Genomic DNA, 25,304 nt, shown 5'->3' with positions numbered 1-25,304 from the left:
TTATTAATGGTCAATCCTCAGCGCCACTTTGTTCTGTCGCCACCTTGCGGCAGGAGAAGGAAACAACTTAAAGTCTGCTGCGGCAGAATGTTGACCATTTTTTCCATTTAGAAAGAATGTACCTTGTTATGTTCTTGTAAGCTATAAACCAGAGAACCACTGATTTTTATCCGATAATAATCACCTAAATCAGTCAGAATAAAAAAGTTTGTCAATAACAGTTTCCCTAAATATGTGATTTACATTTTAAATATGTTTAGTAATTTCACAAAGCATTGAAGCATGTTTCATGTTTTGTTTTTATTATCTAACAAAGGAAGAACAGAAAAAAGTACAACTGCACATTTGTAAATGACACACTTATTTTTTTAAAATGGTGTAAAAATAAATCAGCTAATTATTTCAACATGCTGTGGAATTTTTTCTAAACAATCTCAAAAATGTATAATATTGCGCAGCTATGTGTTTATTTTTGTCTCTCAATTTGTCTCTTTTCAAATAAAAAATCTTCGTTGATGAACTGCTCTAATCTTTCTTAAGCTTTGACATGATATGTTAACCATTCAGCAAAATGTGTTTCGAATTCAAAACAAATTTCCATATTTTTGACTACTTTCACAAATAGAGTTGAAAAATAAAACGACAAATAAGCAGCACCAATTCAATTTAATTGTTTTTAAGTGATGATATTTCTCTGTGTTCCTGTTCTGGATATTTTTTTTTAGAAAGAATTATCAGTAAACAGTTTTTAGTTCCAGTCTTAAGAACAAAGAAAAAGAAAATACATCCTACATCTTTTAAGTTTCTTTTCCTTTTCCTAATGTTCTCGGAGGGAAAGGGTAACTGGTTTTATAAACCAGATTGCCTCGGTGTGTGGGCGGTAACCATTCTTAAAGCCCGATTGAAGCCTTTACGTCATCGAGCTGCCCTGTGATTGAAAACAAGCAGCTTTGCAGCATTGTCAGATCCGTTAGCCGCTTTGCTAGAAGAACGCTAGCTCACTGCTCAGGGGGGCGAACCGCTTGCGCACCAAAGGACGACCTAAATTTCAAATTGACACATTTTAAAGAAAGCAAGACATTTTACTCGTTAAGGTCGTGGTGAGTATTTTGTCCCCAACATTTTTTTTTATTTTTCCTTCCTTTTTCTTTTCTTTTTGGATTTTTTCCTCGACGATGTTTTTTCTATTTTCGAGTGGACAGACATGATGCGCTGGCTAGCGGGGTGGCTAGCTTTGCTAATGGGAATCATCCCCCTCAAAGGCAGAGATGCTGATTGTGGTTTTAAAGACACTTCGCTTTGGATGCATTTTAGTTTCAGTTTCAACTATTTTTGAAAGCTTGTTTAGTTCTAATTTTTCTTAGATCTTTGGAGATTTTTCCTTGCTTGGACTGATTTGTTTTTGGCTCGCTTTTCGGCCAGTTAGCATTAGCTAACACAGCGTCAGAAACTCCGTTGCCCTGGTGGCTACAGCGTCATCCTGACCCATGATTCGTTGCAGATTGTCGACTGCCTTTCAGACTTTTTCAGGTTTTGGTTTTTGCAAGGAAAGGAGCTGCTATTCTGGTTGCCGTATCATTTTTGTACAGGTGGTTGGCTAATGTTAGTTATGCTAGCTGGCTTGGAGCCCCGCGCAAGGCCTGTGTTCTGAACTATAGCCTGGCGGGGGCGCTGTTGCCGTCCAGGCGAGTGTTTTGTAGAGGTCTAGTTTTTTTCCCCATAGTAGACTGTTTTCCTGAATTGTTGAGTGTTTTCTTCTTCTTTTTTTAAAGGATTTTTCTATTTCTTTTTCCCGTTGCAAGATGAGGCATTTTTTTCCGATTTTGAATGCTGTGAACTGAAAGTGGCTTGTGTTTTGTCATCTGACGTCACAAACATATTAAACACTTTGTATTAAAGATTCATAATGGTTGTTGTATGTTTATCAAACTCATATAATCTCTTGAAGGCTTTTCCTCGGTTCTTTATGAAGGCTATTTTCCATTATTCCCACAGAAATTCAAGGATATCCACAAGTTGATCAGGACTAAAAACACTGAATCAGTTTTATCATGAACTCTAAGTTCACCATTTTATTTGATTTTTTTATATGATAAAAAAAATGTTTTAATCAAAACTAGCTTTCACATTATTTAAACTACACAAAAGTTATCAAATTCTGAGTTTGTACATAAAAAAGAACCTTCTTCTGCCTAAAAGCTCACTTGCATTATCATTGAAAAGGCTTTAAGATTCATCAGGAGGAAGAACAATAAAGCAGTGTTTTTCAACCAGTGTGCCGCGGCACACTAGTGTGCCGTGGGAGATGGTCAAGTGTGCCGTGGAAAATTGCCCTCATTAACTGATCTAAAAACATTTCCCATCTCCAGGATTTCAGCTCTGTGTTCATCCAAACAGGCCCTGATAAAACACTGAGGAGTTAGGAATATGAAAGATCGTAAAATACTTTTTCTTTGCGTTTATTTTATTTTATTAAAGACATTTTGATAAGAATGACGGCAGCGCGATTCAGCTGCAGCTCCGGCTATATTTGGGAAAAGTCCCGTCCCTTTAACTGTCTCCACCAATCATTCTTGAAGGCTTAATCACATGTCATCAGTCTGACCAATCAGAAGTGCTTAAAGTCTTCACTTCCTTGTCTCGATTTAGCTCGTAAAGTCGCTCAGTTCTAACAAACTACCAGCTAAAGCTCGTCTTTAGCGGTGTAGCTTTCCACAGAATCCGGTATCAGACCGTGGAACAAGTGAACAAAACAATGAAGCTCCGAAAAGCGATCTCCGGCCGTTTTATGCACTACATCTCCCATGATGCATTGGGTTGTGAGAGTGACAGGGCACAAGGAGATCTGTCGTTAGACGTCTTGAAACCAACGAACACACATCAAACTATTTTTTAAATCTTCTAACTTAACTTTTATTGAATCTTTTAGAGAAAAAAACAGCTGCAGTTTGCAGCTTTTTCTGCAACAATTATCTCAAAAATGCATGTGAGATTGTGGAGGGGCTGTAGATCAATACAGACTATGAGTTTCTCCTTCTTTTTTTAAATTTTTGGATGCTGGTGTGCCGCGGGATTTTTTTTAAGGTAAAAGTGTGCCGTGGCTCAGAAAAGGTTGAAAAACACTGCAATAAAGGATGCTTTTTACTTTAAAGTGCAACACATTACTATCAAATTGGAACAAAATCTGAGCAGGGCTGGTTTTAAAGTTTCTCATTTTTTTATATATTTAAACATTTAACCCAACAGCTTTTCTCAAAATGAAACACGGACTCCCAAACAGCAAAAATGAAGGCTAAAGTCTGACTTTATAGAGCACAACGAAGCTTATACAAGGTAATTTAAGTCATTTAACTTGTGCAGTCTTCATATTTGTCAACACTGGAATAAGAAAAGCGTCAGCTGACTGACATGTTTCATCATGAAGACATTTGCAATATTCTGAAGACCTGTTCCTGTTTGGTCGTCCGAGCTCCAAATTTACATACATTTGTTTTTTGCCAAGACTGAATAAAGCAGAGTTCTGTGGACGTGACCTCAAACAAACACATTGCTTCTAAAACTACATGTAAAGGCCCTTTGCATAAATAACTTTTAATAACGTGCTTTAAAATGAGAACATCTTAAATGTTTTTGTTTATAGTCAAGGCCATTAAACCTTCAATTAGTTTCTAGTTTGTCTCCAAATTACTTGTAGCTCCGTTACAGAAGTATAACTTTTTTTTTTTTTTTTTTTCTCAAACTGACCTCTGCACACACGCCAGCCAGGTAAGACTTGGTTCAAGATAATCCTGCCCAGCTTGACTGAGGTGTGTTTTCTGTCACCTCAGTATAAATCGAGAGGGGCGAAGGTAAAGGTCAAGACACCAGCCCAAACTGAGCCCAGCCCCAGTGTCAAACGTCAGACGACAGCCCTGCACACAGACGCTATGGAGTGAGTGATGAATGTTCAAGCCCCGCCAGCCGGGGTGGGGCGAACACTGTTGACACCTGCTGCTCTCATGGTTCACCTGCCACGCCCATGCAGGGTTTTCAGTAGTCACAAAACTGTTTTGGGTGAGAATGTAAAAACTAATGAGCTAGAGTTTCTGTCTTCCAAACAGCTCATGATAATCTGGAAGGATTTAACTGTTTGTTTGTTTGCTTTTCATCAACGCCTTACAGTTCATTTAGCTTAATAACGCTGTTCAGTCTGCAGCAGTTTTTAGGAAGATGGACCAACGGTCACATCCTGGAGTAAATATTCCCTCACAGCATGAGCAGAATTCCAGACATCGTGAAGGTGTGGAGCTGAAACACTGAGGCCGCATTTATGAATCCCTTTATTTCCCCCTTCTGGGTTGAGCCAAAGTGCATCTATCTGATGTTCAGGCCTGTAAACCTATAAATGCCAGATAAAAATAAAATAAAAAATTCTGTCAGGTGGGTTTGATTGTGCGATGAGCAGTAGAGCCAGTTTGTGACACATTATCCCTAAAAAAGAAGTCTCGTGTTTTTAAACCTCCCAGTTTGTTTCATGACTGAACTTGATGTCTGAACTGTATTCTGTTCATGTGTGACGTGGAGGTGAAAAACAGAAGCTTCTCTTTTTCACTGAGGTGTTTAAAGCAGCGGCTGATCTGTTTTGTAGATGTTTATTACTCTTTGATGTGGATGTGGTTGTTGGATTTGCTTCTATCACATTTGAATCCGATTGACTCGTATTTGAGTCGATTATGGGCATTGTGATGCTTTTCACTACTTCTTTTGTGTTTAAAAAATAAACACAATTCTAAGAAAGTTTGAATTTTCAAAATAAAAGCAGCAGATTAATCCCATAGTTTAAACAACCACTTCCACCTTTCCGGAAGTCTAAACTCTGCAGAGTCTTTCCAGCGTTCTTCTGAACACCGACTAATCAGGGCTGGCAGCAGCAGCAGGACACAGGAGCTATCCCTGTGTGGCGTCCTGCCTCTAAACTTGTCCTGTCTGTGTGTGTTTCTGTCAGTCGCTCATCCTCAGCCTCCAGCCTGATGTCCAGCAGCAATGTCACCAACAAAACCGACCCGCGCTCGCTCAACTCGCGGGTCTTTATCGGCAACCTCAACACGCTGCTGGTCACCAAAACGGACGTGGAGGCCATCTTCTCCAAATACGGCAAAATCGTAGGCTGCTCTGTCCACAAGGGCTATGCGTTCGTTCAGTACGCCAACGAGAGAAACGCCCGGGCGGCGGTCGCTGGGGAGGACGGGAGGATGATCGTCGGCCAAGTTCTCGGTGAGGACTCAGTTGCTGCAGGCGAACATTGACATCTCAGTTTGGTCCAGAAAGTAAAAGACACCGTTAGGATACTGACATCTTTATTCAAAACATGACCTGACAAACACAAGTCCCAGACTGGCCTCAGCCCGGGACAGCCCACCCCCTTTTTAGAGATGAGTGTTTGTGTCGATAACAGCTCAGGAATTCATTTATCTGATTCAGGCTTTTTTATATTGTCTATGAAGAAAACAAAGCAGTTTTGTGTCTATAATTATTACTACTTTATTAGAAGTTTTGCTAATAGTAATTCTTTTTTGCGGTAAATATGGAAACTCGTGTTTGAGAGATGGATGCACGCACATGTTGCCTTCTAAATCATCTCCCTGCAGCATCAGGAAAGCTCCTTCCAAGTTATTTTCCATACGTTTGATGCAAAGAGAGGAAGTTTGCATGCACGGTTATGAACCAGGAAGTTGTAGGACAGTCAAGGTCTGTTCTAGCAGAAAACCTGCTGGTTTCTAGGAAGAACCAACAATTACCCTTGAGAGAGATGAGCGGTTTATTGTTCCTATATTTGGAAAAGCCTCTTCTCCTCAGGGGGGGGTCCACGCCTCATAGGATCAGAGTTGTAGCAAGCATTCAACCAAAATGATCAAAGACGACGTGTGCTTGCAGCTGAAACTCTGTTATCAGGCCACTTCCACCCCTTCAATTCAAGCCTAGTTTTCATCGTTAAGGTGTGAAAAGTACCAGAAATGAAACCAAAGAATTCAAATCTAGGTTTCATCTGCACACAATGTTCTGTGTTTGGCTTGATTGTTGGCTTTAAACATAAAGAAATGATCATTTTTCTATCCACATCAAGTATTGGAGATGCTTTCAGTTTGAAAACTGTTTTGAAGCCTGATCTAAACAGTCTGTAGAAGCAATGCAATCAAGTGACTACAGGGTGCGATGAATGTGTTTTTCCTGAAAGAAAAACCTCAATTTACATCCATTTTCTTTCTTTTTTCCTCCATATGTGGCAATGTGTGCCTCAGACATCAACCTGGCTGGAGAGCCCAAACCGCACCGATCAAAAACCACCAAGCGTTCTGCTGGTGACATGTACAGGTGAGAGTTTGGAAGAGAGAAGTGCTTTCAGTGAAGGTGGGGCTGAGATCCGGCCTCCACATGCTGACTCTCTTTCTCTTCTCACAGTAGCAGCTCCTCGTTTGACCTCGATTATGATTTTCAGAGAGATTATTATGACAGGTGAGTAAAACGAAAAATCCTTTTGGTCGTCTCATGTTTCCTGTTGAGCACACAAAAATGGACTCGTTTTTTTCATACCAGAATGTATTCCTACCCGTCCCGTGTCCCTGCGCCGCCGCCTCCTCTGTCCCGAGCCGTGATCCCGTCCAAACGCCCGCGGGTCAGCCTGAGCGGAGGAAGCAGCCGGCGAACCAAGAGCAGCTTCTCCTCTTCCTCCAAAAGCAGTCAGAGGACTTCATCCTCCAGAACGAGTGAGTCTCCCCGCAACCTCGTCCCGCCACCAGAACCTCGTAGAACTTGAAGCATGGTCAGATCGCAATCAGCGCAGCAACATCATACACAAGTACTCGACTGAATTCCCATCAGACATTCAGACGCTGTTATTTGGAAAAGAACTCTGGCTTTCTTAATGTCTACATGTTTTAATAATACATGTCATTTATCAGACGCCTTGCTAGAAACTCAAGGATGCTGTGCTGGGATCAACGCACCAAAAAGAAAAGAAAAAAACAGCAGTCAAAAGAGCAGAACAGTTAAAACGGTGTACACTTAAAAAAAAGAAAAGTCTTTACCTCTATTTCATGGCTAGGGTTCAGTCATCCAGGCAGGTTGGATTCAGTTTCTGTTTTTCAGGTGGTCTGCTTCGTTTAGCAAGTGTGAAAGCTCACCTGACCTCTGGTATGGACCCAACAGGTAACCCCTGCTCTGCTTGAGAGAGGGAGGGGTCTCTGACAACAGTGCCCCTATGACAGGCGTTTGAAAAGGCTTGATTTTGTCTTTGGTTCACTTCTGAGCGCGTGGCGGCAAAAGCAAACCAGAGGAAAACCAATGGAATTAATTGGCATATTAAAGCAATCCTGAGTCTGTGGGAAATTATTATTATGGTCTCCATACAAATGAGAGGAATATTATGAGGTTCAGGAGGAGGACCATCAGATTCTCCTCCATGTTGGTTTGGGACTCCACCCGCTGATGGCGTCATTGAACACGCCACAGGCCAAAGCTGAGTTCGTCAAAAGTCAGATATCTGAACTGTCGACGTGCCACAATCCTGAGATCGCGCTCAAAACGCGCTGCTGCCAGACCGACACGCCTGATGCTCACAACGTGCCCCAGGACCTCAGATCCTGTCTCTACAGTGAGTTGACATGGAAACTGGACGTCCCTGTAGCGTGAATCGCGTTCAGTGGAGTTGACCCCTTGATCCCAGTCCAGGTGAACTTTCACGCCGGCCGGATGAGCAGATCAAGAAAAAGAAGTAAACAGCCCGGTGTGGAGGAACCAGAATCCTTTTATATCATTGTACACAAGAGGCTTGTTACAAGGAAATTACTGGTGCTCTCCAGCTGCTTGAGAAAAATAAAATAAAGTTACATACATGTTAGAATGAAATAGAAAATATGTGGAACTATAGATATATATATTGATACAACTTACATGCATGTAACTTTAATTGCACTTCCAGACTGTTAGATATTGCACATGATTGTCATACAGATGTCCGTGTTTTTATTTTGAGGTTCACATTTTGTTCAGGGTGTTGACAGCTCTGGAAGAAACGGTTTTTAGTTTATTTGGTTCGAGCTTTGTGTGTTCTGTACTGCCGGCCTGACGGTAGCAGTTGGAACAGGAACTACCAGTCCTTAGTAATACAGTAGACCTCGACGACCGTCTGTTCACTGCTCTTCACGGACATCCTGTTCATTTTAGGATACTTCTTTTTTGATTTTTGTTTTAAAAGTTCTGAATGGTTTGGCTTCTTCGTATTGATCAGAGATGCGGCACCAGAAGAAACTTTCTGCCCAGTTTTTTCTGAAGTTTCCAAAGACTTCAGTCCAGAGGAGCTTTTGCAGGAGCTGGTCTTCTCTTCACATCAGAGCTGCCTGGTCCATGGCTCTGTCTGAATTCCCACCTTAACCCCTAACTGCTAAAAAACGCTAGAGTGCGGCACTATATAGTGCCCTGAATTTTAAAAGCAATTCGGACACCATGCTCACAACTTTTTTTTTTTGGTTTTGTTTTGTTTTTGATGGCGGATATGATGTCATTGATTTCACAAAGTTGAAATCTAATTGAAATGAGCGTTTTGGGACAATTATTTATGAGTCCACTGTCTTCTGAAGATAAAAACGTTGATGGTTTATCAAAAAAATACATTTGAATAAATTTTTTTGGTCAAATTTCCAACGCAATGCATTGTGGTCTATATTCGCTGATCTAGTGAGCATTAATGGACACTGGTTTTTCGCAGAGACTTCTGGGAAATTTCTAGGGCACTGGATTTGGAATTGTAGATTCGTACAGCACTACAAAATAGCGAACACACTATATAGTGCACTATGTAGGGCTGAGGGTGGGAATTCTGACATTGCCTAGGTGTTTGCACAGTTGAGCCCAACATTAACCTCTATTATTGTTGTTTGGCTTTTATATTTTGATTGCATTGTTGCTTTTTAGCTCTTGCTTTTAGTACTTTGTTGTTTTTGTTTTTTTGTGTCATTGATCTTTGAGATTCTTTGCCTTTTTTATTGTCTTACTTCACGGCTCTTTGGTTAACAACTCGTCTGGGCTGTCGGGAATGTGTTTTAGAACTCAAATGCACTTTGACCTTTTGATCCCTCTGACCTTGCAGTGCGAGCAGATGAGCTGCAGACCATCAAACGCGAGTTAACTCAAATTAAAAGCAAAGTAGATGACCTGCTGGAGAGCCTGGAACGCATGGAGAAGGACCACTGCAAGAAGTCCGGTAGGAGCTTAACAGGAACCATAACAGAGGGTGGAGAGCCTCAGTTTCTTCATGATTGCTAAAGGATGTGTCCCCATGTTTGTCAGAAGCTAAGAGCATAAAACCCGAGCCAGGAGAGGTGACCTCCCCTCCACACTCCAGCAGCAAGAAGGGCGACGGGCTGAAGAGAGAGCGCGAGAGCCAGGACATGAACGACTCGGACGAAGAAGAGGAGGAGGAAGACGAGGGAGACCTGCTTGAGGAAGAAGAGGTGAGAAACATTGTAGACAGAGAGATGATGATGATGATATTGTTGTTTCCCCCAAAAAAAACTCAAAAGGATTTTTTTTTTAATATCAGTCTTGCACAAAAAAGTTGCTAAATCTAGTTGTCCTGCATCAGGTAAAAAGCCAAGAAAGGGAGGAAGAGGAGGAAGACGAAGAGGAGGAGGAGGAGGAAGAAGAAGGAGAGCACGTGGAAGGAGACGACGACGATGCTGACAGTTTGAATGGCGATGAGGATTCGTAGACTGCTCCCTCGCATCTTCCCGTCGGAGCACAGACTCCTTTTTAACACTCTACAAACGCAATGAAGATAGAAACTAAGACGTCAAACACAAGCATGGTGCACTGCTGTCACATTGTCCCTCTATATTCCTTATTTTCTGTTTGGTTCTCAAGTGTTACTGTAACAGAACTAGCTAGCTATACATTTGCGTTTTTATAGGAACATGGACTGGTAATGTTCTCAGAGAAGACAACTCGATGGACATGTCTTAATGCGAGGACGGCAGTTCAACCAACAAGACCGTTTTTAGCTTCTATGTAGTTGGGTTTACCTTAGTTGTGAATTGATTTGACCTTTTGTGTCTGTATGTTATCGTCTGTTATTTTTTAAAATTTTTCTGTTTAACTGTTAAGAAATAAATTGCAATAAAATATAAAATATGCATTTGTTTTTCATCATTTAGTGTTAAAAACATGAATAAAAAATGTAGTTTTCTTGTTCCAGAGCCGCTGCGGTCAGCTGCAGTTGTACAAAACATTTCCCTGCATGTACTATTTATGTTAAAGTTTAGGAATTTTAATGTTATAATTATGGAAATTTCTGGACTTTAAAAACAAGAAAATTGCTTGAAGCATCCAAGGAAAAAGGCTCAAACCGTGTCTCACTGAACTGGTTTCTGCTGAAACATCTAAAGATTTCACCTGTTTTCATAAGTCCTAAACTTCATTAGAACAGTAGTGGGTCAGAACGTGATGAGGAATATGAGGAGACTCATGGATTCTTCTGTTTTTACCAGTCAACATTTTAAATACCAGAATGTACACATGGTTACGGAGCCCGTGTCCTGACATTAAAATATATCTTGTTCCCACAGATTACCTCGTTCGCACGAAATACTATTCCGTTCCCACAAGATACTATTGCGTTCCCTCAAAATACTGTTCCGTTCCCTCAAAATGATTAACTCGTGCGAACGCAATAATTAATCCGTTCGAACGCAAGATCAGGATGATGTGAATGAACGTGAATACGATTGATGCTTTTGTGCTTTTTAAAATAAATAAATCTGATCTCTAAACTAATCTCTAGTGAGGCCCAAGTGTCAGTAGGTGGCGCTGTACCCTCTTACATTGGTGAGTAAACTGCCATCAAACAAGAAGAAAACATTTGTAGGCCGTTGTAGTCTATTTCAAGATCTTACGGTCCTGAGCCTTCAAATTTCTTTTTCTTTCCTTCTTTCCCAAATTAAAGTAAACTTTTTCATTATTATACGTTTTCACTGTTATAAACATTTCAGGAAGTTACTTTTTATATTAACATCTGAATAACTGTAAACCCATGTAGCGGAAATGACGTAACATTTGCGTATGCGCAGAATGATACTATATGTGTGTGTGACCCTGACATGATACATGCCCACTGGTTAAAGAAACTCACCGCACTCCACGAGCGCCTGGCAGCACAAATCAACCAGCTGCTGAGAGGTGGGACTCACCCGGAAGGGCTAACGGAAAGCGAACGATCCTAATCTAGAAGGATCCCTCAAAGGGTGCAGTCCCATCCAACTACCAGCCAGTAACCTGTCTCTCCACAACATAAAAGCTCATGTCAGGCATCATTGCAACCAAGATAAATAGGCACATGGATCAATACATGAGCAACACACAGAAGGATATTAGTAGACTCCAGAGGAGCCAAACACCAACTCCTGGTCGACAGAACAGTCGCTCAAGAATGCAGGTCACTACACACCAACCTGTGCACAGCCTGGATTGATTACAATAAAGCCTATGACTCAATGCCACACACGTGGATCACTGAATGCTTGGAGCTGTACAACATCAACAGGACTCTAAGAGCCTTCATAGGAAACTCAATGAAGCTGTGGAAAACCACCCTTGAAGCCAATGGGAAGCCACTTGCACAAGTGTCCATCAAATGTGGGATATACCAAGGTGATGCTCTGTCCCCACTGCTGTTCTGCATAGGTCTGAACCCCCTCAGCCAAATAATCAACAAGACTGGCTATGGATACCGACTCAGAAATGGGGCCAACATCAGTCACCTCCTCTACATGGATGACATCAAGCTATATGCTAAGAGCGAGCGTGACATTGACTCCCTGATCCACACCCATAGGATCTACAGTACTGACATTGGGATGTCATTCGGGCTCGAGAAATGCAGCCGGATGGTGACAAAGAGAGGCAAGGTAGTCCACACAGGAGGGGTCTCACTCCCAGAAGGAACAATAGCAGACATTGAGGACAGTTACAAGTACCTTGGAATTCCGCAGGCAAATGGCAACCTGGAGCAGGCAACAAGGAAAACTGCAACAGCTAAATACCTCCAACGAGTAAGGCAAGTCCTGAGAAGCCAGCTCAATGGCAAAAATAAGACCCGGGCAATAAACAGCTACGCACTGCCAGTTATCAGATACCCTGCAGGAATAATAAGATGGACAAAGGAAGAGATACAGACCACGGATGTTCAGACACGAATGCTCCTTACCATGCATGGAGGGTTCCATCCCAAATCCAGCACCCTGAGACTGTATGCTAGCCGTAAGGAAGGAGGCCGAGGACTTGTGAGTGTAGAAGCCACTATCCAGGATGAAACATCCAAGATGCATGAGTACATCAAGCTCAAGGCCCCAACTGACAGCGTGCTCAGTGAATGTCTCAGGCAATGGAGAGAAGAGAATACAGTGCTGGAGGACAGATCCTCATGGGAGGACAAACCCCTGCATGGGATGTACCACCGGACCATAACTGAAGTGGCTGATTTCAACAAGTCCTACCAATGGCTAGAAAGGGCTGGCCTACAGGACACCACTGAAGCGCTTATCCTGGCAGCTCAGGAACAAGTCCTGAGCACCAGAGCGATAAAGGCTCAGATCTACCACACCAGACAAGACTCAAGGTGTAGATCTACCACACCAGACAAGACCCAAGGTGTAGGCTGTGCAAAGAGGCGCCTGAAACAATCCAGCACATAACTGCAGGGTGTAAGATGCTGGCAGGTAAAGCATACATGGAGCGCCACAATCAAGTGGCTGGAATAATATACAGGAACATGTGTGCAGAATATGGACTGGAAACCCCAAGGTCAAAATGGGAAACACCTCAGAAGGTGGTAGAGAATGAGAGGGCAAAGATCCTGTGGGACTTCCAGATCCAGACTGATAGGATGGTAATGGCGAACCAACCAGACATTGTAGTGGTGGATAAAGAACAGAGTAAAGCCGTTGTGGTGGATGTGGCGGTGCTAAACGATGGGAACATCAGGAAGAAGGTACATGAGAAACTGGAAAAATACCAGGGACTCAGAGAAGAACTGGAGAAAGCCTGGAAAGTGAAGGTGACAGTGGTGCCTGTGGTAATTGGAGTACTCTGGGCAGCAACCCCCAAGCTGGAGGAGTGGCTACAACAGGTACCTGGAAAGACCTCAGACCTCTCACTCCAGAAAAGCGCAGTGCTAGGGACAGCTAAGATACTGCACAGAACGAGGTAGATCTTCAAGACATTGTCGACTCAAAAGTAGCTCACATGCCAAAAAAGTGTAAGCACCCCTGGCTTAGAGGTAATATGCAAATAATTTTTTTAACACATAGCTAGACTAAGTTAAATAAAGATCTTTTTTTAGATTATTAAAAGAAGAAAAAAAGAAAAAATTATTTAGGGATGATTTTAAAAAAAAGCTAATTCTCATTTGGTAATAGACTCTCTGATATCTTGGTGTTTTTGGAGGTTTCTGTTTTGTCCTTGTTGAGAAGACTCACTATACATCATTTTGAGAAGCTGAAATCTACACCAAACAAGAAAACAGCTGTTTGGGTTTGATGATAATAATAATGCATTGGATTTATTTGCGCTTTTCCAGACGCTCAAAGCACTTCCAATGTGTGCATTATTCATTCACTCCTCATTCATACTTGGTGATGGTAGCTACTGTTGTAGCCACAGCTGCCCTTGGGCAGACTGACAGAGGCGTGGCTGTCAATTCACACCTACCGTCCCTCTGACCATCACCGGGATCATTCACGCGCATTCAAGTTGGTATCTGATGCCTATTTTTGATGAATACATTAGTAAACAAAGCACATTTACTAATACAGTACATTCACCAATAATACTGCCATATTTATAGTACAGTGTAGAAGTTTGGGGAAATACTTATGAAAATAACTTATAGTATTTGTATATCTTACCAAAAAAAGCCATTGGAATAGTTCATGGTGTGGATTATGGGACACAAACAAATTCACTATGTTAAAAGTCGGGTTTAGGAAATTATGGGAACTAGTTAAACTTAAAACAGCACTGATTATGTTTAAAGCCAGAAATAACTTACTTGTCTCTGTTGCATAGGTGTTATATAGAGGGTAAATCAAATATTTTGAAAGAAAAACTGTGAATGCATATAATCACAATATAAGGTATTGTAAAACATGCAACATTTTTCTTTTACCTTCTGCCTTTTGAGCACATTGTTTGATTTTGTTTTATTTTTATATTTTTTAACTCTTGTGTTTATTTTTGTTAACTTTTAATAACTAAAAGACAAAAATATGAATTTAAAAATAAGAATAACGATCTTCTTCTTTCACTTTTGGCTTTTCCCATCAGGGGTTGCCACAGCGAAACAACCTCTCATTTGAGGATGAGTTGCATGGTAAACTTGGCAATGTTTTTAATGCTGGATGCCCTTCCTGATGCAACCCTCTCAATCAAACTGGGCTTGGGACTGGCACAGAAGCAGAGAAGGGAATAAGGAGCAGCCCGGATTTGAACCCTGGTTTCACAGATGGAGGGCGCCGCAAACCAGCACGAGCTAAACTGGCCCCAAAAATAAGAATAATGATAATTAAAAAAAAAAGAAGACAGGAATGCAAGTAAAAGAGACTACTACGATTTTTTCCCATTTTCTTTGATGAGAATCTGCTTAGCTATGATTTGCAACTATGAATTTAACTATGAATTTAACTGTGGGATTTTCCTTTTGTGTGCTTTATTTTTCCTGGTTCTTTTGTGGAAACTCAAAGAAGCAAAGATAAGTTTTGAATAAACAGCTGACATTTGAATTTTTCATAATGCTAACATCTTTTTATTTACAACTGTGTCACTTGGTGAGGTCATACTCCAATACACCTGATAACATCAGTTGTTTGATAAAAAATAAGAGGTTACTAGATTTTAGATAAGAAAAATCGCCTTTTGATCCATTTAACGTCACACATCCGAGTTTACTGAACTGAAACACCAGTCTATTTCTAGTCAGCTTTAGTGTTTTGTGTTGGGTTAAAACAACCTACAACATCATAACAATTCAAAAAGGAAAGAAAGACAAACAGACAAAGATACCTTTATGAGGAGAGCAGACAGACATCTACCCAGTAAACAATCTCTCTCCACCCTGGTGCATATTCTGCTCCCTCCTCTTTCAATAAATTGTTTTGGGTTGTTCCTAAGTTACACATGTGCTGAGCTCTAAGGAGGGGAAACAGATAAAAACACAGCTGCAGCGCTATCAGAAACATTAATTGCAACATGTCCATACTTCCACATTCTTCTCACATCATCTCCGACCCTGCAAAGCTTTGTCTCACGGATAAACTAACACAGAGCATCCTTCGATTCATTTTAGACACAGCTATATAGGTTCTCAGGAGAATGCTAAAAAGACGCAAAGAGAAACATTTTCTCCCAAGGGTGTCACCTCCACCTTACTGTGAAACAGATTCGGACACACACACACACTTCTGCAAACATGATTTAATCACCTATATATAGAGCTAGGTGATGCATAAAATAAGCAAATATGGGATAACCTATATACATTATTCCAACATAATTCCCCCCTGTATATCACATATTTGCGCAAACCTCACATCACTCTTAGTCAGCCACTTCACGAAGATTTCCAGCTGTAAGATCATGTTTACGAGCACAAACACATTTACAGGGTGTGTGTTGGAGACACTTACACAGAGGGAACGCAGCTGGGTCTCTTCAGGTGTAATAGCTGTGGAGATGAGACGATTGCACAAAGAACGCAGGCAAGGAATACAACAGCATCCACATAAGGTCAAGATGGCCATAAATATAGCTATGGAAACTAAAGCGGAAGCTACCAGTGAGCGGTACTTCCCAAACACACTCAGCCAGGAGTCCCGCATGGTGGAATCAACACCGGAATGGTCCTACATCTTACCATTTAGAGTGCGAAGGCCCTCTATGCCCTTGGTCAGACTACCGTCTGCAGCGGTGTTGTTAGGAATGAACATGCAACACTGTTCACTGAACATGGTGCACACGCCACTCTTTTCAGCCATCAGCATGTCGAGAGCGATCCTGTTCTGGAATGCCATTATAGATGTAACAGAAAGCTGTTCATGAACAGCTTCAAACCCTTTTCGTGTCCAGTAACCTAATTTTTTGGACGTTGTAGTGCAGGGGTCACCAACCTTTTTGAGACCGAGGGCTATTTCATTCGCAGTAAGTGGTATGAAGGGCGCCACTAAAAACCTCCTAGCCCCCCCCCCCCACACAATTTGAGGACTTCCTTTTGTGTGCCCTATTTTTATTTGCTCATTTTACACACAAAAACATGCATGAATTTTTTAGACTCGTATTACAGGGGGGTCAAAGTCAGTTGCAGAGGGGGCCTAAATCCAAAACAGACTTTAAGTTGCAGCCACACAAGATAAATATTTATTGAACACACTAAAGCTAAAGTTTTAAACCTTTAAAAACGTTAACTTCATTTTAACTTTTTAAACATAAATGTGAATAAAAACAGACAGGAATATTAATCCAGAATAATAAATATATTATGTCAAATTATGCAAATATGAACAAACAAAGCCAGGATATAATAATAATTAGAAATAATAAATCAAATTATTCCGTTTTCTTTGCTCTTTTGTCATTTTCTTAGAGCTCAACTCCTGACATCATTTTTTAGCAATAAGTTCATTTCTGCTTGGTGTGTGATGATCTGTGTGTGCCTCTGGTCCTGTGTGTGTGTTTTTGGTCCTGTGTGTGTCTTTGTGAAATGTATCAGACGGATTTGATTATTTAAAAACCTGTTATTGTGAAAATCATGTTTAGGTCTCATAAAACATTAAAAACTAAATCATAGAGCTCATCACTGGGATTATTCCAAAAATATTTAGCATTTTTCTAATTTTGTGCAACACCAACATTAAAAATCCTCCAAAATCCTCAATACTTTCATAAACAAATTATTTATTGTTTATTCATGGTCTGAAAAAATGCAGCTGTTTTCCAGCCTGCATTACCTGCTGTCTTTATTTATAAGTAACTATCACCAACTAAACAACCGTAAAAATAAATTTATATGGAAAATACAGACAAGTATTGAAAATGTCCGCAATAATTAGTAAAGACTGACATTATTAAAATGAGCTGAGTCATAAGCTACCCCATGATCCAGGTGTAGCGCAATGGTCTCCATGCGACGTTTCACCTCGCAAGCTGCGCCCACTACCCCTCCCCTTCTCCTCCTCACACACACACACGCGCCTTTTTCTCAAAGGCGGGAACACTGATTCGTAAGTTTCAGGCCGTTCCATACTCTGCCATATATTTCACGATAGCAGAACTAAAGTGCATCAATTACCAATAGAAAGCACTGAATCACTACCCTCTAATATCCAGGCCGGTACCGTTGCGCTCAAGTCTTGATTCACTATCTTCTTACTTAGAAGCAGCTCCACTGGACATGTCTGAATCAGCTACCTGTGCCTCATGCAAAGCACAACCCCCGTTTGTCAAAAATGACACTCACATAAGTTAGCGGACAATCATATCTGTCTGTTTATTTTGAACACCCCCACCACCAGCCAAACAGCATTAACCTCAATTCTGCTCACAGCTCCCTCACTTATGGTGAGCAATTTAACACACCAAGATTCCCCACTTCCCATGAGTCAAGCTGAAGGCGGGGCTAACCCCCAGATCACCACAATATATTGATTTGCTATGTGAGCAGTGCTATTTTTGGAGCATTCCCGTTAAATTATATTTAGCCTTCCAATCATTTTTTTACATTCTCGCTTTAACTGGGACAGTGATCTTTGTGTCTTTTGTGGAAATGATCTAGAAACTGTGGAACATCTTTTCTTTGAATGTTTGCATGTAAAGAAGTTTTGGTCTTCTTTTCATAATTGGCTTAAAGCCAAAGATATCATCATAAACCCTTTAAATTGGAATATAATTAAAATTTGATTACAATTAATTGACAAAAATCTTAACTTTCTGATTAATGTACTGATTGTAATTTCAAAGCATTTTATTCATACTTGTAAATTCTTAAAGGTAAAACCTCACATTAATGGATGTCTCAACCTAATCTCTAAATCTTTACATTACATGAATCACAAGAACGCCCAGATATTGTGTAATTTATTTGATCTATTTAAACTTTTATAATAGACCCTTACTTTATTATTTTTTAAGTTATATTTGTTTTTTTTTTGTCTACCTTTATCTCAGAATTGATATTGTTGTCATTGATAGACATGCCGTGGTTGTTTGTTGAATATTTGCTTCAATTAAAAAAAAAAAAAAAAATTGGGGTGCATTCCCTGCGGGCGCCACAAGGGGTGCTCGCAGGCGCACTGGCGCCCGCGGGCACAGGGTTGGTGACCCCTGTTGTAGTGGATGTAGTTGATCCTGTCCACGCTTTTGTCAATCGTACACCACCAACAGAGTAAAGATTCCCAGCTGGCAGCCACCCGAATAACTAATGTACATTCATCTGGTACTCCACGAGGAACCCCTATGGCGTCTATATAAGTAGGGTCAGCTTCTGTCAGCCACACTTCTCGCTTATGTCTAGGTCTCCATCTGTGAGGATAAATATTAGAAATTGTAGCAACCAAAACGTCAACCGTTATAGGAGACACAGAAAAAGGCAACAGAATTTAGATTTAAAAGTTGTAAGTTAAAAATAGTAGTAGTATTCTCTGGGTTAAGTGGATTTCCTGTAGCCATTCGTCATTTGGGCAAACATGAGTGGGTGGACTTACAGTTATCTCAGTCGAAATGGTTGTTCCATTTTCATACCCAGGGGGGTGCCAATACTGCCAAGTATGCAAATTTATAAAAATGGTTACAATCACAACAACAATACATTTCACACAATTTTGAAAACCTTGGTTTGCCATCTCAACCACTTTTTTCTTTCTTTTTTTTTTTTTTCTTCCGTCTAAATGGGTCGGTGGTTTTACAGGAGGCTTCACTGACTTTTGAGTCTACCCAGACTTTAAGCGACTTTAGCTCACCTTCCACCTTGGAGTTTCCAGTCGAGATTACCTTTGTACAATATATACAATATGTCAGGTGAATCCAGGTGGATCTTTCAGCGAATTTGACAGCAGTAGTAGTGGCCAGCAGTGCCTGGTATGGCCTCTCCCACTTGGGTGAGTACAAGTGTTTTTTCTTGATGCTTCTTATCAGAACCCAATCACCTGCTTCTAATTTTCGATTCATTTTAGACACAGCTAACACAGGTTCTCAGGAGAATGCTAAAAAGACGCAAAGAGAAACATTTTCTCCCAAGGGTGTCACCTCCACCTTCCTGTGAAACAGATTCGGACACACACACACTTCTGCAAACATGATTAAATCACCTATATATATAGCTAGGTGATGCATAAAATAAGCAAATTTGAGATAACCTTTATACATTATTCCAACAATTTGTCCTTCCTTTGACATGACAACTGTCGGCTGCCTTGCTCTAAAAGTTCTGTGTGACTGCAAGAGTCTCAAAAATTAATAAATAAATTAGTTGGCCAACTGGGTCACTGTTGGAGATTCAGGAAGAACATGGAACAATTTGTAAAGGTGGATTGCAACTGCTCTGAGTGGTTAGACCAGTGTTTTTTGAGCCAAGGTACACTTTTCCTTGATAAAAGTCCTGCGGCACACCAGCATCCAAAAAAGAAAAAAGGAGACTCCATAGTCTGTACTGATGTAGTCCCTCCAAGATCTCACGTGCATTCTTTGTAATAATCGAGGCAGAAAAAAGCAGGATGTTGCAGATGTTTTTCCTATATGTTGTAATGAAAGTTCTGATAGTTTTGTAATAATTAACTGAGGCACGGCCGCTGCTCCATCTCTGCTCATCCTTTGTGGGTCTTGCTCACTCATGACTGTCTTGTTTCACTTCTGACACCATGTTATGTTATCTGCGTTAGCTTAACACTAGACTAACATAAACTAGACCACACATTACTCTCAAGTTAGTGGTTTATTCTGTGTTCACTTAATTTCCGTCCAACTGGATACAGCACAAGTAACAATAGTTCCACTTTGCTTTATCCAACAGAACTTTTATTAGTTTTTCTTTAGTCTTAATCACAAATGTAACTTTACCAAAAATGTTTTCTTTTTGGGTAAACAAATTGTTTCAGTTTAGTTTAAATATGTCTGTTGGCCACTTAGCGTTAATCTTGTTTTTTTTTTTTATTTAGTTATTGCTTATATTTAAGCTTAAGTCTTCAAAAGTGAAGCTGAATTTCTCCTTGATTACAGATATTATTAGAAAACTGATTTTGTTAGAAACATGACATGGACCAAACACTAGGATGTCCGGCTGTTAATGATAAACACAAACCATGAAGGAGAACCGAACTGTTTACCTCTGATTTCATCAAGAAGATGTGAAAACTGTTAAAACAGACTAATGTGTGCATTCGTTGTGCTTGATGACATTGCAGAGAGGCTATCACCCAATCCATCATGGGAGATGTATTGCAAAACTGACACAGATGCCAGACGGACTTACTTCTCTGAGCTTCATTGTTTTGTTCACTTGTTCCATGATCTGACACTGGATTCTGCAGGGAGCTTGTCAGTTGAATGCATCTAGACATTAAAGAAAAACACAATTAGAAACAACAGACCACAAGTCATATCCTCATTAGTGCATATTTCTGCATCTTTTGTTGCAGCTTGCTTTGCTGTTGCATCTGCAAAGGCATTTCCTTTAGAAATAGGATCAGTTTTTCGTGTGTGTGCCTCACATTTACATATTGCCACTTTAGATGGTAACATTACAGCAGTCAATAATTCTTTCAGTAAATCTACATGCGTTACTGGTTTTCCTGTTGATGTTTTAAACCCTCTGTTCTTCCACTGTTGACAAAATAAATGCACTGTAGCAAATGCATATTGGCTATCAGTGTAGATCGTAACTGGCTTATCTTTAAACAGTTTGCATGCTTCAGTTAAGGCTGTCAACTCTGCTGATTGTGCTGAGGAATTTCCAGGCAGGGGTCCCTCCTTCAGAACTTTATCTTGAGTTACAACAGCATAGCCTACTTTGTTTTTGCCTGTTTCATCCTTCTTTGCTGACCCATCAACAAAAACTATTTCTCCTTCAGTGAGATCTAAAAATTCATCACTAATTGGTTGAATTTCTAGTTCAGATTCATCTTTTATCTTTTAATTTTTTCTACCATCTAGTCAATCTGATTTCTTCCTTCAATCACAATCTCTCACCCAATGATCTCTCTGTCCACAAATCCAACATCCATCATCAACCTGCTCGGACCCTCTGTTGCCACTTCCTCTAAACCTTCCTCTAAAATGTCAGCCCAAAGTTCAAGTAACTTTGAAAGAATTCGGTCTCTCTGGTCTCCCATAGCTAACTCCGTGACTTAGGGGGTGGGGGGGGCATGGTCGTCGCTGCTCCTTGCCCTTCTGCCGTGGGCCGGGGTGGGGGTCGGGGCCTCCGGTGCCTGGCCGGGGGTGGTGGGGGCTCCGTTGGTCGGGGGGTCGGGTCCGGCGCCTGGGTGGGGCGGCCTGGGGCGCTGCGTGGTCCTCTGGGCTTGGGTGTGGGGCTGCGTGGTGGGGGGGTGGGGTGGTGGTCTGGCTTGGCTTGGGGGGGTGGTCCCTTTGCCTGTGCTGGGGGGGGTTGGCGGGGGGCGCTGCTCGGGGGGGGGGCCCAGCGGCGCTGGATGGGCTTCCCGTCTACACCTGGGGCTGGGATCGGCCCTTCCCTGGCTCTGGGGCGGGACGGGACAACCCTCTTGGGGCCCCCGGTCGCTCTGGGTGTCATCCGCTTCGGCTGCGGGGTCTGGGGGTGGGGTGGGGTGGGGGTCTTGTCGGCCCTGTGGGGGGGCATTCTGGGGGAGGGGGGGGGGCCACTATTGGTACGGGGCAGGGGGGGTTGACGGGTCGGGGTCTCCGCTGAGGCCATCGGCGGTTTCCCCGGCCGGTTGGCTGCCTCGGTCCCGTCGAGGCCTGACCAGAGCTCTTCTAGGGCCGGCGTTTGGGGGTGGGGGCCTGGGCTTGCTCCGGGGGGGGCCGGCGCTTTCTGGCTCCCCTCTCTCTGTGTGGGGGTGGTGGTGCTGGGCCTGGGGTGTCTGCGCCTCCGGGGGTGGGGCCCCGGGGCTGGGTGGGCCTGGCCCCCTTGCTGGGGGGGGGGGGGGGGCGGGGGACGGCTGTTTGACCACCGGGGGACAGTCTATCATCTGTCCCCAACTTACCCCCTTCCTCATATAACCTCATAATAGGGTGAGGGGGTGGGGGGCTTAGCCTGCGATGAGCCTTGGGGGGGGGGGGGTTTACTAGGCAGTGGCCCCCCTCCTGTGGTTGCCGTATGGAGTGGGACCCCCCTCTTTCGGTTTTATTTGCACCTTAGACATGTAGGGCCCTTGGTAGGGGGGGTGCTTGGACATCACTGCCAGCAAGCAGCGGATGTCCTCCTAGCACCCTACCCCCCAATTTTAACCGCACCTTAGACATTTAGGGCCCCTTGGTGGGGAGGGTGAGGGGACGTCACTGTGAGTAATCAGGAGATGTCCCCTTAGTGCCCTACCCGCCAATTTTAACCGCACCCCCCTTAGTACACACACCCCTCCCCCCTCAATATATACATCCCAACATAAACACACACACATGCACACACACACTCTCTCAAACACACATACACGCACACACATTTTGCAAGGAAGGTGGGACCTAGGACCATCTGTCCCCTGCCTCTTCCCTGGGGGGGGGTACGGGCCCCTTTGCAACGGCGGCTGTGTCCCCGGGGTGCCGGCTTCCTGGGCCCGGCGGTGCTCTCTCCGCGCGGTGGGGGGGTTCACATTACATCTGAGCCGGGGGTGTTCGTGTCCCTGGGGGGTGGGTTCTGGTCCTTGCTCCTGAGTGCTGGGCCCCAGCCCAAATTTCCAACTGTGGCCGAGCCTGGTCGGGCCATATTTACAACACCCCTTGTGGGCCCTCTTTTTTTCCCGGGGTTCCCCCCTCCTGGGCGGGGGCGGCGGGCCCCTGCCTCGCTCCTCCCTGGACCAACCGTGGGCCGGGCGGATGGCTGCCTGGAGTGCGGAGTGGGTCTCCCTTGGGGGGTCCTGGCTCGTACCTGGGGTTGGGGCGGGGGGATGCCCGGAACTCCTGGGTGGTGGTGGGGTGCTCGTCTGGGGCTGTGGGCGTCCTTCTCCGGTGGGGCCCTGCGTTGGGTTCTCCCGACGCGGCGGGGGGGCTGCTCTCCTGGTTGGGCTGGGGCGGCGCCCTCTTTCCCTCCGTGCCTCCCTGCTCTCTGGCTCTGGGGGCCTTGCGGCGGCCCTGCTGGCCCTGGCCTGGGTGGCGGGCTTGGTCGCCCGGGCGGCGGTTGTTCCCTGCCGGTTCCCGTGTTGGGGGGATTCCGGCTGCCGCTGCTGCTGCGGTGGGGGTCTTGGGGTGGGGATGGCTGGGCACTCTCCCCTCCTTCTTTTCACGTTCCACCATCCATTTTAGAAGAACATAAACACTCACCTGAGCACAGGTGTTAGCTCAACAGACTGAATGACTGAAATATTTCACACTAGTTGGTTTTAAGGCATAAGTATGCGTGTGAACACTATCTGTTTTGTGTACATGTCGACAGGTGGACATTTTTGCAACTAACAGGTGTGTTTATAACATTTGAGTGTGTGTGTGGACAGGCTCCGCCCTTTTTTTTTTTCTTTTTTTTTTTTTTTTTTTACATTTAAACCTTACCATAATGATTAACAACCAGTAAACTTGTTGCTTTATGCTGCTTCATGGTCTTATCCCCCTTCCCCTCCTATTATCACCCCCTACCCCCCCTCTCTCTAACGTCCCTCTCTCTTCTTCCCCTCTTTCCTTTTCCGTCCGGTCCAACACCAAAGATTTTCAGACATGTTTGAAATTAATAAAGTTTGGCCTCAATTACAAAAGGGGTTTATTCAGACATACCTTTGGTTTGTCTGAAGATTAATAACCCCTCTTGTTAAAGTAAAATATGTCCAACCCAAGAGGCCCTCAGCTCTCATCTGTCTGCCTAGCTGTTGGACAGGACAAGTTAAAAAAAAAAAAAAATAAAATAAAAAAAAAATAAACCTTCCTCTAAAATTTCCCTTTCCACGACCACGCCCTTGGCCACGTCCACGATTTCTTCCTCTGTTCATATTCCTTCCAAAAAACACATCACTACTTTCCTCCTGCCAAAATGTATCTGCACTTTGATTCCGAAATTTATTTTTTATTCACCTTCACTTTTTCTGCATGAACAGCAAAATTCATAAATTGTTGCAGCGCTCCTGTAGGCAGATCAATGTAATGCTTCCTTATCCAATCTGTAATCTCTGGTCTCATAGCTTGCAGTAAGGCTTGTTTCAGATGCTGTCTATAGGGACCATCATCATTATCATCATCTCTGAGTCCACTATTCGCTTTAAAAACTTCTTCAAATCTGACTCTAAAATCAGACACTAACTCCATCTTTTTGCTTAGTTTGACCAATCTTTCCATAATCAGGTCTCATTGGAAATGCTTCTCTAATTCTTTGTCCTAAAAGTGTAAGAATTTGAATCAACTCTAGACTGTTATGTGGAAGAGGTCTGGGTGGATAGTCATCATCCATAGGGTTCCAATTTCCCTTTACTTTTGCCCAATCTGCTGTCATAGCAGTCATCCATGCTTGTTGACATTCAATGCCATTCAGATGATAAGCTCTTTGACCTTCCATCATTTGCTAATGAAAATCCTGTGGATTTTCCCTGTGAGGGATAACTCCCTCCACTGCCTTCCTAACATCATCTACTATCCAGGTCCTAAACACAAGAAGTGTAGGCCTCTGACCATCTTCTCAAGCTCTGAGCGCATTAGGGGGTGTCGTATAATGACTTTGGTGGATTCTAAGTTCAAACAGTATTCCTTATCAGCTCAGGACAGTGTGTCGTAAAACCCCCTCTTCCTAGCTTGGGATGAGAAGCAGATGAACAAACACACAACTGTTTTCAGAAAAGGTAAAAAGGTCAATCTGAGTTAACATTTAAACAAATACATTTAAACAATGATATTAATAAAACAATTTCTCTAACAGAGCTACACCGCTAAAGACGAGCTTTAGCTGTTATTTTTGGTGGAACGGAGAAACTTTATGAGCTAAATCAGAACAAGGAAGTAAGGACTTTAATCACTTCTGATTGGTCAGACTGATGACGTATGATTAGGCCTCCAAGAATGATTGGTGGAGACAGTTAAAGGGGTGGGACTTTTCCAAAAACAAAGCTACCGGTGTCTGCTAAAACTGCGGC

At 42.8% G+C, this 25,304-nt stretch overlaps 1 protein-coding gene across 5 annotated transcripts; it reads left to right on the top strand.

Annotated features, from left to right (window-relative positions):
• Positions 1-922: 922 nt before the first annotated feature.
• LOC101167735 (heterogeneous nuclear ribonucleoprotein C) lies at positions 923-10,168 on the top strand. Of its 5 annotated transcripts, none has more exons than XM_004078595.4 (9): positions 923-1,100; positions 3,828-3,931; positions 4,985-5,253; positions 6,279-6,351; positions 6,439-6,492; positions 6,574-6,743; positions 9,125-9,238; positions 9,325-9,488; positions 9,620-10,168. In XM_004078595.4, exons 2-9 carry the CDS (start codon positions 3,927-3,929, stop codon positions 9,743-9,745), a joined length of 975 nt encoding a protein of 324 aa, XP_004078643.1. In that variant the 5' UTR covers positions 923-1,100; positions 3,828-3,926; the 3' UTR covers positions 9,746-10,168. The 5 variants fall into 5 exon arrangements, with proteins under 5 accessions (XP_004078643.1, XP_020566345.1, XP_011484337.1 ...); XM_020710686.2 differs by having other exon boundaries at positions 926-1,100; positions 6,258-6,351; positions 6,442-6,492; XM_011486035.3 differs by having other exon boundaries at positions 927-1,100; positions 6,442-6,492.
• The last annotated feature ends 15,136 nt before the right edge of the window (positions 10,169-25,304 follow it).

The sequence above is a fragment of the Oryzias latipes genome, chromosome 17, assembly GCF_002234675.1.
Source record: "Oryzias latipes chromosome 17, ASM223467v1".
In the NCBI taxonomy this organism is placed as follows: Eukaryota; Metazoa; Chordata; class Actinopteri; order Beloniformes; family Adrianichthyidae; genus Oryzias; species Oryzias latipes.
The sequence above is the reverse complement of the archived record's forward strand: the minus strand, read 5'-3'. Positions and strand labels throughout refer to the sequence as shown.